We start from the raw sequence: 17,370 nt of genomic DNA on the forward strand, positions 1-17,370 counted from the left end.
TATACAAGGTCTATTAGAAAAGGAAACCGACAGTTTTAACCGCCACAGGAAAAACACCTCCGTGTTGATAACCATTTGTAAAATCCAGGCGGCTTTTGGTGGCTTTCAGTTGAGTGAGTATCTGAGAAATTTTTTAACAGCCGGGCATGTTCCAACTTGTCCTTAAGGCTTCCAACGGAGGTGTTTTTCCTGTGGTGAGCGCGCCGCACCGGCTGCGAGCCGACGTGCCAATCTGTCCGCAACGTCTTTCATTAAAAAAATCTTGTTTAACAGTGGAATGTCCGGATAAACTGCTGATTCCAACCTCTTCTGAAAGTTCTCTGTTCTCTCACGACGTCCTGGGTCAACAGAGGCTTAAATTTGGAGGTTTTCAGCTTGAAACAGGATGACGACGTCGCCTCGGAGCGCTGCGCGCCATCCCGCTCCGTGGGAAGTCCTTACAGCGATAGAAACAATCCAAAATCTCTCATCAGCCGTTAAAATTTTCACCGAAAACCAGCTGAATTTCTCGAATGGTCTCCACTCGGATGTGCCTCACAGTTTTTGAAAAAATTTTGATCAAGCACAGCGCCAGTCTCTCAGCAACTTCTCAGACAAAGGAATTCCGACGAGGGGGCTGGACCACTCCTTCCACAAGGCGTGCTCACAGGCGAATGACGTCACCGACAGGCGTGGAAAAAACTCTCGCATGCCCACGAGGGTTCAAGCTTGGCTGATGTAATCACACGTGATTCAAATCCATATGGTTTTTAAAAAAAATAAGGTTGGATACTTTTCTCACAGACCTCGAGTGTTTGTGTGTGTGTGTGTATATATATATATATATATATATATATATATATATATATATATATATATATATACAGAATCTGGTTTGTGTTTTTTAGATCCCACAGTTCCTGCTGGATGACTGCAGTACGAATGAGATGCCCTGCAGGATCTTTTGCACACAGCCCCGACGCTTGGCAGCCATCGCCGTAGCAGAAAGGGTTGCAGCTGAGCGAGGCGAGAGAGTTGGACAGACGGTTGGTTATCACATCAGACTGGAGAGCAGGTAGGGGTACTTTTAGAATGAGAGATTCATCACATGTGCTCCATCTGTATTCATTTGCTAGGCTGCAATAGTGTCAACACTGGAAAGTTGCTCTGAGTTTACTCCTGTTCTTTATTATAAGGAGGAGTGAATCATTTGAGCAAATATATGAAGGAAAACTCCATCTGTCACCATCTGTCTCATAGGATTTTCAGAGTGGTGTCTGAACATACCTGTCAAGACTATTGCCCTTAAATGATTGTATTAACAGGGAGCTCTACAGCAGTGCTTGTCCGGGACGCCTGACCTGCAAAGTTTTCATCTCTTCTTGCTCTGATAAATGCTGATTAGCTCATTCAGGTACAGAGGATTTAATAGCTACTGTTGGCCATTGTTAGGTTACTTTACAAAATGTGGCGGTAAATTTAAACGGCATTAAGGGGCGGCCTCGCTTGACTTCTGTGCAATTATGAACCATGGCTTATCGAGTCTGTGTGTTTGAATGCCTCCCCTCGAGCATCTGCCCGAAAGTTAGGTAAAATCCATCCTAAATTAAATACATTTTTTGTTAAAATTGATTAAATGCGCACCCTCAAATAAATTAATTTTGTGACCCAAACACATTGCTAAAAGAAAAAAAAACTAAAATAGCTTTCAAAACATTTTTCTCATCTCTTCCGTGTCTTACCTGCGACATTATCATTGTGCGCTGATTGACCCATAACTTTTGTATTGCATGGAGAATAATAAAAAAAAATCATTAATTATTTTAGCCATACACACATTTCTTTTTTACATTTAAAAAAAACATATCTTGTAGTCACATATCAATGGTGTCAGTTTGAGAGTTCACAGTATGAAAGTTCTGCACAAGGCAGAACAGATCTGACACTAAATGGGTGAGTTATCTGTGATGAAATCAGACATTTTATTGAAATACATGATACATGGAGGGGGATTTACCTTCCGACATATGTAATATTGGCTGCACACTTGTGCATCTATCCAGTCCCTCCTCAGTCAGAATCACGCGTGGAATACCTTTGTTGTTCTAACGTGCGGATACAGTAATTGCAAAGCTAACATAATAGTGTCTGAAAAACAGATTTATTGTTGTGCTGAATTGATTTTAATCCTCTGGAGTCCAGGGTATAATTGCATGTTTTTGAGTACTTTTGGTCTTACTTGCAAAATTTAAATTAAATTTAATTTAATTCACAACCACACTCGACAGGATCACTTGACAGGAGACGTGATGGTCTAGTGGTTAAAACGTTGGGCTTGAGACCTAGAGAATCCTCGGTTCAAACCCTAGCCTGACCGGAAAATCACTAAAGGCCCTTGGGCAAGATCCTTAATCCCCTAGTTGCGCCCGGTATGTAAGTGAGCACCTTGTATGGCGCATCGGGGTGAAAAGCGCTTTGAGTGTCTGATGCAGATGGAAAAACACTATATAAATGCAGTCCATTTATCATTTATCACTCAGTATTCTTTTTGCTTAATGATTCCCTTATCGGCCGTTGTTTTTGAGGGTGTTTGTCGGGAACATGATTATTTCTCTGCGTTTATTACAGACCCTGCAGCGGCTCTGCAATCAACTGCTTCTGCAGTGCGACTCCACTTTGAAGTGTGAACCATTGAAGCAGTGCTTCAATCCGCTGGCTTGTTGGTTCTTTGATTCACTGCTCTTCAGAAGCGGCAAGCCCACTTCTTAACCCCTCTCAAAGCCATTAAAATATATCAATCGTGAGTCACTTTTATGTGAATTAAAGTCACTTACTGGGACTCTTGTCTTGTTGCTGTCAAGAAATGAGAATCGTCCTCCGTTCTGTTGGCCAGTGGCGGGCACAGTTCCGCTAATCCGCTAACTGCTAATTATCGAAGATAATGTTTTCATTATTGGATTAGTTTTTCATATAACTTTGAAAACCGATTATCGGACTAATTATCTTCCAATAAGTTTTGGTCCAATAATTTTTAGACCGCTAACAGAGGTGAGCTGGTTCTAAAAGAAACCGCTCTATCCTCTGCAGGCAAAGGAGAACTGGTACCAGAAAAGAAAAATGCTTATTTCTTTTTACCCCATACTGATACGCTGGCAATATCACCTACAATATCAGTATCACATACAAATAAATTATTAAAAAATTATACATTGTGATTTCCAGATTTTTTTTTTTTTTTTTTTTTTTTTAAGATTGTCTCTCACAGTGGACATGCACCTAAGATGAAAATTTCAGACCCCTCCCGGATTTCTAAGTGGGAGAACTTGCAAAATCATAGGGTGTTCAAATACTTATTTTCCTCATTGTAAATATAATAGTTAATGGGCTAACGTTTGTCCAGCAGAACTATAAGAGGTGAACTCCCCAAACTAAGTGGAAATACTTGGTTAAAAGACAAACACATTTGAAGTCCTTCATGCAGACTTTGTTTTGCAATCAAATTTATAACAAGTTACAAACAAAAAGTAGGTAACAGTTAATGTAAATATCAATTAATCAAAATTGAGGTAGTGGTGTATTTCACTGTTTTTACATTGCAATTTTACAAACATAAAATGAATGTATTTAGACATGAAGGCAAACTGGGTTGTACAGGACAGTCAGGTGCTTAACAGTTGAGAACATAAAGTAGCTGAAGGAAGGGATTAAATAAACAGAGGTGGCCAACACATATACGGGGCTGGAAATTTGAATCTACCTGGTCGTACCCACAGCCTCAGCCTAAGCATGTTGTTTTGCTGAGTCTGCTGTGGCTGTGCTGTGGTGAGTGTGCTGTAGAAAGGGATTAAATAAACAGAGATGGCCAACACATATACAGGGCTGGAAATTTGAATCTGCCTGGTCATACCCACAGCTGGCTATTTTGGGGGTAATTTTCAGTTCAACTTTTTAAAAAAACGGTACCAGTTTGTTCCCCATGTCATGAGGATTCAGAATATATATAGCTTTTTGGGCTACATATTATAGTTTGGGCGTTTATCCCAGACAGACAGACAGACAGACAGACACAGAAGTGGCAGCATGAAAAGCACATGGTACAACACTGTATGGTCTTACATAAATGGCTATTTTGGGGTAATTTTCAGTTCAACTTTTAAAAAAAAATGGTACCAATTTGTTCCCCATGTTATGAGGATTATGACGAGATTATATATATATATATATATATATATATATATATATATATATAGTTTTTAGGGCTACATATTTACATAAATGGCTGTTTTGGGGGTAATTTTCAGTTCAACTTTAAAAGAAAAAATTATACCAGTTTGTTCCCCATGTCATAAGGATTCAGAATATATATGTAGTTTTAGGGCTACATATTATAGTTTGGGAGTTTATCCTGGACAGACAGACAGACATAGCCCTTTATGTATATTGATTTTAACCAAACTAATTTCGGACAAGTTATTTAAATTAACGTCACATCTGAAGTTTTACAAAGTGAAAATATCAGATATATGTTTTAGTTTTAAAGTAATGGACTAATTTTGAAGGTTTTAGTGTGGAGATGCTGTGCCCAGCAGTGCATTATGGGTAATGTCAGTACATTCACAACAGAAGAAATGCATTTGAGAAGATCTGATCAGGCTCCACACGGACAACAGCATTAAACTCTTTGTATATTGTGCCTAAAACTCTCGTGAATATATTCTCTGGGTTTATAGACGTTATTGTTTGTTTTATGTAAAATTTGTAAATTTTGTTTTGCCAAGTTTTCACGGTCTCTACTTCTCTACTACTGGCAATAGATACTTTGTAGACTATTAAAAACAGAGGGGAAAAAACAATACAAAAAGAAAAAGAAAAGGCGTTCCTTAAAGGACTGGAGACAGCCTGACCACCGGACTTTCTGGTAAGTCAGAACAGCTGTTCTGATTTTCCGCTCCGTGCGTCCGTCACCTCACTTTCTGATTGGCTACACGTCACATTCAGCAGGCTGCGTGCTCGTTTGTGGTCGGAGGACACAACACACGCTGCGATAACGGGCCAAGACAATCCAACATGTTGAATATCCCTGATTTGCGATCGGAGCGCGTCCTTCCGAGCAGATCAGAGCGCTCTGAACACACCACACACGGCAGGAATATCTTATAAGATTATCTTTAGCGTCATCACGATTGTCGGGGCGTGTCCGGTCGGAATTAATAACTTCAAAACGAATTGCCGCTTTAAATAAAATGACACCTCTTTCCAAATGCTGTAATACAGACAATAAACTACAGTCGACTAAAATGTTTTCTTCTTCCCAAAATGAGACGTCCTGCATTCTTTATGAATTAAACTGATGCTGACGTGCAGCACAGTCGGCTGCAAGAGCTCAGCAGATGTATGGAAAGACATTCATGCCAATAATGTCTGAAAGGAAAAGCTTTTGACAAAAACTAGATTTTGTTTATTTCTATTTATATCCAGAGATCAAGGATCCACCATGTAGAGTTTATTATGTCCAGAATTTATGGATCCAGTGACCAATTTATTTACTTTGAGACTCAATAAAATGTCATTGACATAGAAAACCTGTAAAGCCTACTTTTAGTACACAGAAAATTCACAAGAGGTATTGATAAGGGAATCGATAAGGAATCAGATCAATAAGCGTAATTGATAATGGTGTTGATATCAATTAAAATCTTGTCAATACCCACCCCTTCACCTGACAGAGACCTGGTCCTCAGTGCCACCAAAACCAAGGAAGTCATCATAGACTTCATCAGTGGAAAAAGGTGGAGAGGGTGGACTCAATCAGGTTCCTTGGCACTTACATCACCAAGGATCTGACACGGACGATGCACACCAACAACCTGGTCAAAAAAGCCTGGTAGAGGATGCTCTTTCTGAGGAAGCTGAAGCAGGCTAGTCTGGCACCACAGCTGCACAGGAACCTCTGCAGAAGCACCATCGAGAGCATCCTCTGCCAGGGCTGCATAGTGTGGTACAGCAGCTGTACTGCAGAGGACAAAAAACATCTCTCCCATGTGGTGAAGACAGCACAGTATTAGTTGAGCTCCTGGACTTCGACTCTTTGTATGCTGAGCGCTTGCAGAGGAAAGCATGGGCCATTTGCAAGGATAACAGCCACCCGGGACATTCCCTGTTTGCTCCTTTGCCATCTGGGAAGAGATACTGCACTATAAGGACACAGATTAATAGGCTAAGGAACAGCTTTTCTCCCAGAGCTGTAGCCTCTATGACCCCACCCCATCCCTCTCCCACAAACACAGACAATCAGTAATGGACTATCAACACGTGCAACCAATAATACAGTCTGTTTACATATCTAAAACTATGCTACCTCACTAAGCATTAAGTACCTTAATAATTTATTAGGCACCTTTTTTTCGTGTCCGCAAAGTTCATCGTTAAGCTTTGTGCCTGTTCAGAACTTGGAGTGGAGTTCAGACAGATCATTTCTGATGCCTAGATAATTGTTTGCTGTTTTAAGTGTCAGAGAGTGGGACGCAGTGAGCAGCACGCAGCTGCGACAGTCTGGATGTTCCACTGTTTTCAGTCAGAGGCTAATGGTGAAAATTATGAATTGTTTTTTTTATCTTAACGAGTATGAATGACAGACAGCAACAAAACAGTATTTAACTGCAGAGTCGTCTGGATTTCAACTGGTAGTTTTTTTTAAGTCTTTGATGAGAGCCAGAGTTTTCTGTTTTAATACAATACAGTGCAAAATCTTACAGTGAAGTAAGTTGTCTGTGGTTAACATTGAAAACTGACCGTGCATGTTACATCACTTTTCTTTTTTTTGCTGCAGACATAAAACACACCAGACAGAAATTTGGTTAAATGCCTACCGAAAAGGAAATGATGACAATGACAAAAAAGTGTTTTTTAATTAGATTTTTTCAGGTTTATTAACAATAAATAAACTAAGAAATCACATGTACATAAGTATTCACAGCCTCAAAATGAGCTCAAAATTGAGCTCAGGTGCCTCCTGTTTCCTCTGATTATCATTGAGATAATCCTTTTGCAGCTTAATTGGAGTCCACCTGGGTAAATTCAGTTGATTGGACATGATGTGGAAAGGCACACACCTATCTACATATAAGGTCCCACAGTTGACGGTGCATGTCAGAGCACAAACCAAGCATGAAGTTAAAGGAATTGTCTGTAGACCTCAGAGACAGGATTTTCTCAAGGCACAAATCTGGGGATGAGTACAGGTACATTTCTGCTGCTTTGAAGGTCCCAGTGAGCAAAGGTGGCCCCCATCATCCATAAATGGAAGAAGTTCAGATCCACCAGGACTCTTCCAAGAGCTGATCACCCGTCTTTACTGAGCGATTGGGAGAGAAGGGCTTTAGTCAGGGAGGTGACCAAGAACCCGATGGTCACTCTGTCAGAGCTCCAGCATTCCTCTGTGGAGAGAGGAGAACCTTCCAGACGGACATCCATCTCTGCAGCAATCCACCAACCAAAAGGAGTGTATAGTAGAGTGGCCAGATGGAAGTCACTCCTTAGTAAAAGGCACATGGCAGCCCACCTGGAGTTTGCCAAAAGGCACCTGAAGGACTCTCAGACAATGAGATACAAAATTCTCTGGCCTGATGAGACAAAGACTGAACTCTGTGTGTGAATGTCAGGCGTCATGTTTGGAGGAAACCAGGCACCATCCCTACAGTGAAGCATGGTGGTGGCAGCATCATGCTGTGGGGATGTTTTTCAGCGGCAGGAACTGGGAGACTGGTCAGGATTGAGGGAAAGATGAATGCTGCAATGCACATCCTGGATGAAAACCTGCTCCAGAGCGCTCTTGAGATCAGACTGGGGCAGTGGTTTGTCTTTCAGCAGAACAATGACCCTAAGCACACAGCCAAGATATCAAAGGAGTGGCTTCAGGACAACTCTGTGAATGTCCTTGAGTTGTCCTGCCAGAGCCCAGACCTGAATTTGATTTAACATCTCTGGAGAGATCTGAAAACGACTGTGCACCGACACTCTCCATCCAACCTGATCGAGCTTGAGAGGTGCTGCAAAGAAGAATGAGCAAAACTGCCCAAAGATAGGTGCACTAAGCTTATAGTGTTGGGAAGGTGTCATAGCACGGACCCACAACAGGGGGCGCAAATGAACGGACAATGAGTAAGCCAAAAGGTAACAATTTAATGTTGTGATATTACACAACGAAACGTGTCTTAATCTCACAGTCAATAAACACCAGGTGAAGTGTGGGCAGGCTCGAAGATAGAAGACGCCCGACGAGAGAGAAGCCGCGTCCCACACGGCTTCCACCACCAACGGCCTGAAGAACACCGGAGCCGCCAAGTCCCGAGTCCCCAGGTGGCCTCTGTCTTCGACTGTCGACCCTGGTACTGCTGGCAGAAAGCAGAAATATGATGTGTGAGTGTGAGTCCGCACACTCAGTAATATATAGTCCAGATACCGTTAGGAGGGAGCACCTCCACCTCCAAATCACACACACTCGTGCAGCTCCTGTTTGTCCCTCTTCTGGGTCTTCACAGGATTACGGCTGCAAACAGACGTAAGTCACAGTTTAAATTCAGCAGAGAAATTACCTTGGTTCTGGTAGTCGATTTCTCGGCGGGGAGGTGGAGTTGCAGTCCGGCTTATATAGTAGTGTAGATGAGTGACAGCTGGAGTGATGAGTGACAGCTGTCACTTCCTCTGGGTCTGGCGCCCTCTCGTGCTTGGAGCCCGCACTCCAAGCAGGGCGCCCTCTGGTGGTAGTGGGCCAGCAGTACCTCCTCTTCAGCGGCCCACACAACATATAGCATCATATTCAAGGAGATTTGAGGCCAAAGGGGCATAAACAAAGTATTGAGGCTGTAAATACTTATGTATGTGATTTATTATTTTTATTAAATTTGCTAAAATTTCCACAAAACTTTCTTCATATTGTCATTATGGGGTGTTAGTCGAATTTTGAGGGAAATAAATAATTCACTCCATTTTAGAATAAGACTAGCATAACAAAATGTGGAAAAATTGAAACACTGTGACTACTTTCTGAATGCACTGTATCCTTTATTTGTGAGGAAATCAGACATTTTATTGAAATGGGTGGTCTGACAAATGTAATATTTGGCATAGTTTGTGCAAACGCCCACCCCACTTCAAGTAGAATTTTGTGTGGAGCATACTGGGCACACAGATGCATAAATATGGTAAATCCAGGCGATTCTGCAGTTAAATTATCCACTTGTTGCTGTCTGTGCTTCCTGTTCATGAAGAATGAACAAAAAAAATGTCCAGAATTTTCCTGTCAGCCTCTCAGTGAAAACAGTGCAACATCCAGCCTGTTGCTGACTGTCAACATGTTCAGTCAGTTTTCTCTACTTTCGGTCCAGATGTGTGCTTACTGTGTCTCAACACTGTCGCACTCAAAATGGCAAACAAACATCCAGACAGCAGGAAAAATCTTGGTCTGAACTCCCCTCAAAGTTTTGAACATGCACAAAACTTTCTAACAAACTTTGTGGACATCAGCTGACATGAACCCATTTTGCTGGATGGAAAAAGGACTTTCCTCAGACAAAAACAGAAAATGAACTGATAGTAGCTCCTTCACCATGTGACTGGGGCTTCTACAAAGCAAGCCACATTGTCACAGAACAGAAGAGTCTTTCACAATAAGAGTACATGTCAAACAAATGACGACATTGCAAGTTGGATGCCGAAGAGATGAGGAAAAACATAATGAAAACTCATTGTTCTTTACTTTTTACAAAGTGTTGGGGGTCACACAGTGTAGTTTAAGTGGGCATTTAACAAATTCTCTGGTGGGCTGGTGCGTGGCCCTGAGCCCTCAGACACGTGAATACTGTAGTTTATGAGCATTTAGAGTCATAAGATTGAGACTTTTTGATGTGTTTGAACCTAAAGATGGACTTTGTTCAGCGTGTTTTGCACATTTCTTCAATAACATTTTAAAATGCAAACCACTGAATGATTTTCACATTCATTCAGTCTATAGAGGCTTTACACATGATGTCACAGGTCATATGCAGGGGGTGCCACGCACAGGAGAAGGTCAAGTTTATCCAATCACAATACACTTGACTGTGTAAACAAGCCATCAACTCATGTTTCTTATGTTTTTGTTTTTTTGTTTTTTTTACCGTTTTTTTCCGCTAATACACCATGCCAGAGACTTGTTGTGCAGTTCACTGTTGCAACGGACATGGATAGGAGAATATGAAATTCTACAGGATTCCAGTGGACACAGAGTGCTGGCTTTTGACCCACAGTCCCACAGCAGCATACACAAAATTCAGTAAAGTTAATGATGAACATTATCAGGCAGGGTAGGGTTAGAAATAGTAAAATACAAAAAAAGTGTCATGAAAATGTTACTCATTTTGTTACGGAAGCCATGATAGGACCACGTAAAAAAAAAAGTGAGACTCTGCTGAGTTCTGCGCCACAATCTCACAGTAGCGTACACAAAATTCAAGTTAATGACGAACATTATCACTAAATACTTTTATAAATATGTAACTCTGCAATTCTCAGTTAACTTATTAAGTCTTAAGTCGCTATACTTACACGTGCGGTGATAACAGCTTCACACGAGATGCAGCAACCAAAGAAAGCAACAAGCCCGGTGCTGTGTACAAGTGGCCAAAACGGCCATTTTCTCCTTGTCCCGCCGTAATTGAGCGCCACAAAGATGCCTGGTATGTTCGCTTACTCCATCTGGTTCAGACATGGTGAGTTCATCTCTAACCTTGTCCCACACTTTGTACGTTGTTTCTCGTGTAAATAATCCTGGAAGCACTGCATGACCGGCAACGTGGCAATGGGAAGTGGCCAGGAAGTGGTTCACGTGACTGCAAGGGGTGATGAATAGATGAATAAAGAGCACTGATAACAGATTTGTTTGATGTCCTTTTTCAGTGGATTAAAACCGTTAATGACTCTTCTCTGTTTTTGTTTATTATACTTAAATGTTTCACATTCAAACTGTCCAGATATATTTCATTCATGCAGGTTTCCAGGGGCAGAACTACAAATTTTAATTGGTGTGGGGAAAGGGTATGGAGGCATTTAATTAACATATTAAAGCAAAACAGTAAAAATTACAGCCATACATTCTTTGTAATGATGATACAGAATTATTCTAATTTATAACTGAAGTGAGATTCTTATTTTCTTTTGAAAAGGCACAAGACTATTTACAGATGCATAGAAATACTTCCTCTGGTGATGAGGAAGAAACCTCAAGCAGAACAGTCCCAGGGGAGTGACCTATGGAGCTAAATCAAGGCCAAAAGTTTTGTAATTTGAAATAAAAAAAAAAATGAAAAAAGAAATTTTGAAACTGAAAATTCATTTTGTTCTTGAATTTTATAATAATTTAAAAAGAATTATCAAAATAAAAATAAGTGTAAGATATATATTTTTCAGTTTAAATACATTTTTGATTCAGCTCTGTAATTTTTTTTGATCAAATATTTTTTTTCATTCATATTTCTTTTTTTCACCTTCAGATCTTTTTTTCCACTTTCAGATCTTATTTTTTCATTTTCAAACTTTTGGCGTGGCTTCGATTGAGAGGGGCGTGGAATTGTGAGTGACAGCAGAGCAATCAGTCTTCACATGATGTTGCTTTCAGGAAACGTGGGTACTTTGATAGATAATGACTGCTCTCGTCTCCATCGTTTATTTACTACGGGGCTTGTGTGTGAAAGAAAATAGAGAGAATGAAAGCTTATTACGAGGCTTTAAACCCTCGAGATAAAGCTGTTTATTGTGATCGATGTGTAGCAGTTGGTTCAGTGGATCCGTATGTTGTACCAGATAGTGAATTTAATGACGATGTAACAATGTTGACCACCCGTAAATCCAAATCCAAAGCCACCTGGAAGAGCACTCCGGCTACCGGCAGTGTTTAGAAGCCTCACCGTTACAGGCCCGGCACTGAGGCGCTGAGAGAGATCCACCGAGCTGCTGATCCACAAGCTGCCGGCCTCCTGCAGAGCATCACAGCAGAGCTGTGAAAGCGGAAGTCGGTCTTGAAGTCCTGAGCGATTTCGCTCACCAGGTGCTGGAAGGGTAGCTTGTGGATCAGCAGCTCGGTGGATTTCTGGTAGCGGCGGAGCGCCACAGTGCCAGTGTTCTGTAACGGCGAGGCTTCTTGACACTGCCGGTAGCCGGAGCGCTCTTCCGGGCGGCTTTGGATTTGGATTTACGAGCGGTCTGCTTGGTTGTGGCCATATTAAAGCTTCCTTCAGATCTGCTGAGCCAGGAATCTCTGTGTGTCACTTAGAAAGCTTATAACACTCCATTGCAGCCTGTAAAATGAGCGACCTGCCTCATTTTCATGTGGCGATGCTGCGTTCATGGTGTTGTGTGGATTTGGGACACATCAGTTTTTTAGGTATAGGTGTTCAACTTTAAAATCTTGCATATTTTCCAGTTTTTAAACATCAGAAATGACCAAGAGTGGTCTAGAATTACTTGTAATAGACATCTTTAGCATCACTTTATTTACAGGTATCAAGAAAATACAGTGGAGAGAAAGTGTTAACTCATTATCTATCAAAGTACCCACATTTCCTGAAAGCAACATCATGTGAGGCCTGATTGCTGTCCTGTCACTCACAATTCCACGCCCCTCTCAATCAAAGCCACGCCCTCCCATGCCAGAACGAGGCCAAAAGTTGGAAACTGAAAAAATAAGATCTGAAAGTGAAAAAAGATCTGAAGGTGAAAAAAAAAAGAAATATGAATGAAAAAAAATTATTTGATCAAAAAAATTACAGAGCTCGAGATAGCCTTTTTGCAAGAGACCCATGTTCGTAGCTCAGATTCCAGTCGATTACTGTCACACTGGTCAGGTCAGGGCTTTCACTTGTGTTTTGAGGCTAGGGCTCGAGGGGTTTCAATACTTATTAGTCATAACGTTTCATTTAAACTTCATAATGTAATCTCTGACAAATACGGACGATATGTTATTGTTTTAGGTAAACTATACAATACGTTAGTGGCTTTGGTAAATGTGTATGCCCCAAATTCGGACGATGCGGATTTTTTCAAACGGTTGTTTTCTCTACTGCCGGATTTAACTACTTATAGTCTTATCTTGGGGGGATTTTAACTGTTGGTTGGATCCTGTCTTGGACAGGTCCTCTCTCAATCCCAGCACAGCCAGTAGGTCAGCCAATCTTATTTGCAATTTCCTTTCTGAGTTTGGTGTCCATGATATTTGGCGTTTCTTGCATCCTACTAACAGGGAATAGTCATTCTTCTCACAGGTCCATCACTCATACACTAGAATTGATTATTTTTTTGTAGATAGTCAACTTCTCTCATTGGTTCACTCTTGTGAATACCAGCCATTTGTGATCTCCAATCATGCTCCTCTTACATTATCTATGTCTTTTTCTGGTCTTACTCCTGGAAATAGACAGTGGCGATTCAATTCCACACTTTTATCTGACGCAAATTTCATTGTTTGTTGAAAAAGAAATAGCCTTTTTCATTGATACGAATGCCACTCCAGAAATTTCTTATCTTATTGTGTGGGATGCGCTTAAAGCCTGTCTGCGCGGACAAATCATTTCCTACAGTGCTCGGATGAAACGTGAAGCAAATAAAGAATGGAATGAGCTAATTCACCAAATTGGGGTTATTGATAGGCAATGTGCTCAAAATAAATGCCCAGATCTACACAAGCAACGAGTAGCGCTAAAGACCAGATTTTATTTGCTCTCTACACACCATACTGAACGACTCCTTATGAGAAATAAAGCCACTTTCTATACATATGGTGATAAGATGGACAAATTACTGGTAAACCAACTTAAAGGCTTCAGAGCAAAACAGGCCATTTCTGAAATACAACTGGACTCTGGTCAAATGACAACTGATCGTTTGAAAATTAATGTCGCCTTCAGGAACTTTTATACTAAACTCTACACTTCTGAGACAAATACAGACCCCAACGTAATTTCTGATTTTCTCAACGGTCTCGATATCCCAACTTTTTCTGCAGAATCTATGAACCAGCTAGAAGGTTCTATAACACAGGAAGAAATTGCTAAGGCCATCATGTCAATGCAATCAAACAAGTGTCCCGGTCCAGATGGTTTCCCAATAGAATTTTTTAAGAGGTTGGATACAGTTCTCCCTACTGTCATATCCGGTGACCAGACTGGCTTCATTAAAAGCCGGCAGGCATATTTTAACATTAGGCGACTCTTTGATATTATTTACTCTGCTCCTGAAGTTAGGCCTGAATGCGTGATTGCTGTTGACGCAGAAAAAGCATTTGACCAGATTGAATGGCCTTACCTATTTGCTGTGCTGGAGAGATTTGGCTTGGGTCCTGCTTTTAGGCTATGGATTAAATTACTTTATTCCGAACCCTCGGCAGTTATCCGTTCAAACTTACAAATATCCAACCCTTTCAACTTGTTCCGTGGAACACGCCAGGGATGCCCCTTGAGCCCTTTGCTTTTCAATTTAGCGATAGAGCCTCTTGCTATAGCTCTTCGTAGCAGTACGGACATATGTGGGGTTTGGAGAGGAGGTGTGGAGCACAGGGTCTCCCTATATGCGGATGATCTGCTGTACATCTCTAATCCAAATGAATCCCTTTCAAAGTGTTTAGCGCTACTTAATGGAGACCTGCATTGAAAAAAAATGCAGTCAGATTTTTTTGAACAAAAAATGACTTACATTTACACGAGATCCTTCTGAATGTAGTAAAGTAAATCTACAAGCCCAGATCTGTCATTCAACGGAGAAATCTTCATTTGAAAATGACAAATTTACAGCTAACATTTAGCCCTCCACAAATTGTCCCTCTCATCATGGATGCTGCCGAGACGTCACGGACAAGACCCTCTCCCAGCATGCATTGCGCCAGTTGTAATTTGTGGATTTACATCAGTTTGCATCTGCACCTTTTTCTTGTCTTATATGGAAGGATCTACTTTTTTTAAAACTTCATATTGTCTTGCGGCACGTTTGGTGAGTACACATTTCTTTTATTTGTGCTTGAAAATTATTTTGGGGGACTTTTTCATATGCCCGTTTGAGTGGTGTCGCAATGAAAATCTACTGTCTTTTGCCTCCGGTACCATCGTGGGATATGGAGGTGAGACCCACAAAGAATCCCAGTCATTAAAAATATATAAACCTCTCTCAGCGTCCATGGAGCTCTGGGGCTCCGATTGCCGAGACGTGCGGCGCTGTGGATTTTGCCGCAAGAAGTCTGTCCTTGCAGCAACAGGTGTACCGGCCGCTTCGCATTAAAACAGCGAGCGTAATCTCATGACTTGTGCCAAGTGTGCTGCAGCTCCATTCAGTAGACAGAGAGGTGATACCGGTGTTGTGCGCTGAATCTGGCACAACACCGGCTGCTAAGCAGACACGGGCGGTGTGAGTGGCCCGCGTCGGCGGTTAACGAGCTCGTTAACGAGCCCGCAGACGTAATAAGCGCAGCGGAGGCAGAGAGGGGGAGAGGAAGAACGGCGTCCGCTGTCGATGTCGTTGCTGATCTGAGCACACAGATCTGTATCTCACATTCATTGCAGCTTACTTTTGGATGTTGAAACCAGGACGTGTATAAGTAACATTACTAACAGATAAAATTAGTTTCAATGCGGGATCGGACTGAAGGCGGGAGCGCGTCGTCTTGTCCCTGACGTCATGGAAATGATACGGCTGTGCAAACTGTTTTCACAGAGGGCTAAATTTTAGCTGCAAATTTGTCATTTTTAAACGAAGATTTCTCCGCTGAATTACAAATTTGGGCTTACAGATTTACTTTACTGCATTCACAAGGGTCTTATAAATACATATCAGCTATTTCTTTCTGAAATCTGACCACATTTATTTCAATGCAGGTCTGCTTTAATCATTTTGGTAGCTTTTTGGGCTATAAGTTGAATATTAGTAAGAGTGTGCTTTTTCCTATTAATGAAGCAGCACAAGCCCTAGATTTGACCAATCTCAGTTTTAAAGTTGAATGCACCAAATTTACCTATCTTGGAGTCACAGTCACTAGAAAGTTTAAAGATTTATTTAAAGAAAACTTTGCTGATCTATTAAGGATCAAACAAATATTATCACAGTGGTCACCCTTGTCAGTATCTTTAATTGGACGGGTAAACTCTATTAAAATGGTTATTTTGCCCAAATTGTTATACCTTTTTCAAACTTTGCCAATTTTTATCCCTGCCTCATTCTTCCAGCAGCTGGATTCTATTATCTCCTCATATATATATGGCAGGGTAAATGACCTCAACTAAATAAAATACACCTTCAAAAAACTAAGCTACAAGGAGGCCTCGCTTTGCCAAATTTCCGTTTCTATTACTGGGATTCTAACCTGAGAAATCTCTTACATTGGTGCTTTTATTATGACCAACCAGCCTGCCCTAATTGGGTTACGCTGGAGATATGTCCATGTAATAATATCTTCCCTTTATCTGTCGTCAACTCTGCTTTGCCTCCACGTTCCTCTTTTATTGCATCTTTCAAAAACCCTGTCGTTAAACACTCACTAAAGATATGGGCTCAGTTTAGAAAGCAATTTGGTCTTTGTAGTTTCTCGGTTTGGAGCCCTATTACTGCTAATAATTTTTTTAAGCCATCCATCATGGATTCAGGCTTCCAATGTTGGCATCGAAATGGTATCATACGTTTCAGGGATCTATTGATGGATGGGACTGTAGCATCATTTGCTCAGATTAAAGAGAAATTCAATCTTTTAAACTCTGACTTCTTTCGTTATCTTCAGGCACGTCACTTTCTCACTTCCCAATTGCCTAATTTTACATCTACCAAAGAGACCGAAACAATGGACAGAATTATGTCATTAAACCCGTCAAAGAAAGGTCTCATTTCTAGGCTATATAATTTAATGCTGGATCTAAAAACCCCATTACAAGATAAATTCAAGATGGCTTGGGAAAAAGATATTGACCTCCCCATATCTAACGATGCATGGGTCTATGCTCCAGGGCTGGTTAGCTCATCCTCGCTTTGTACACGGCACCAGTTGATCCAGTTTAAGGTGGTACATCGGGCCCATTTCTCAAGGGCTAAGCTGGCTTCTATGTACCCGATGGTCAGCCCATTATGTATCATATGTAATCTTGCAGAGGCCTCGCTTAGCCATATGTTCTTTTCTTCGGTTAGTTTGAGTCATTTTTGGAAGGAAATATTTGAAACATTATCTCATGTATTTAACACCAAACTGGAACCTAACCCCCTAGCAGCTATTTTTGGGGTACTTGAGGACAAACTACATTTAAGTAAGGTTAAAAAACACTGTATCGCCTTCTCTTTACTCATAGCACGATGTGCAATCCTACTCAGATGGAAAGACGCCTCCCCCCC

The 17,370-nt window shown here is 41.1% G+C and overlaps 1 protein-coding gene across 1 annotated transcript in view; it reads left to right on the forward strand.

The window, feature by feature from the left end:
* Positions 1–17,370, forward strand: part of LOC117529122 (3'-5' RNA helicase YTHDC2) — a 143,088-nt gene that overhangs the window by 28,564 nt on the left and 97,154 nt on the right. The window contains exon 6 of the mRNA XM_034191822.1: positions 888–1,054. Coding sequence (XP_034047713.1) covers positions 888–1,054 — 167 coding nt within the window. The remainder of the gene's footprint in view (positions 1–887; positions 1,055–17,370) is intronic.

This window comes from Thalassophryne amazonica, chromosome 17, assembly GCF_902500255.1.
Source record: "Thalassophryne amazonica chromosome 17, fThaAma1.1, whole genome shotgun sequence".
In the NCBI taxonomy this organism is placed as follows: domain Eukaryota; kingdom Metazoa; phylum Chordata; class Actinopteri; order Batrachoidiformes; family Batrachoididae; genus Thalassophryne; species Thalassophryne amazonica.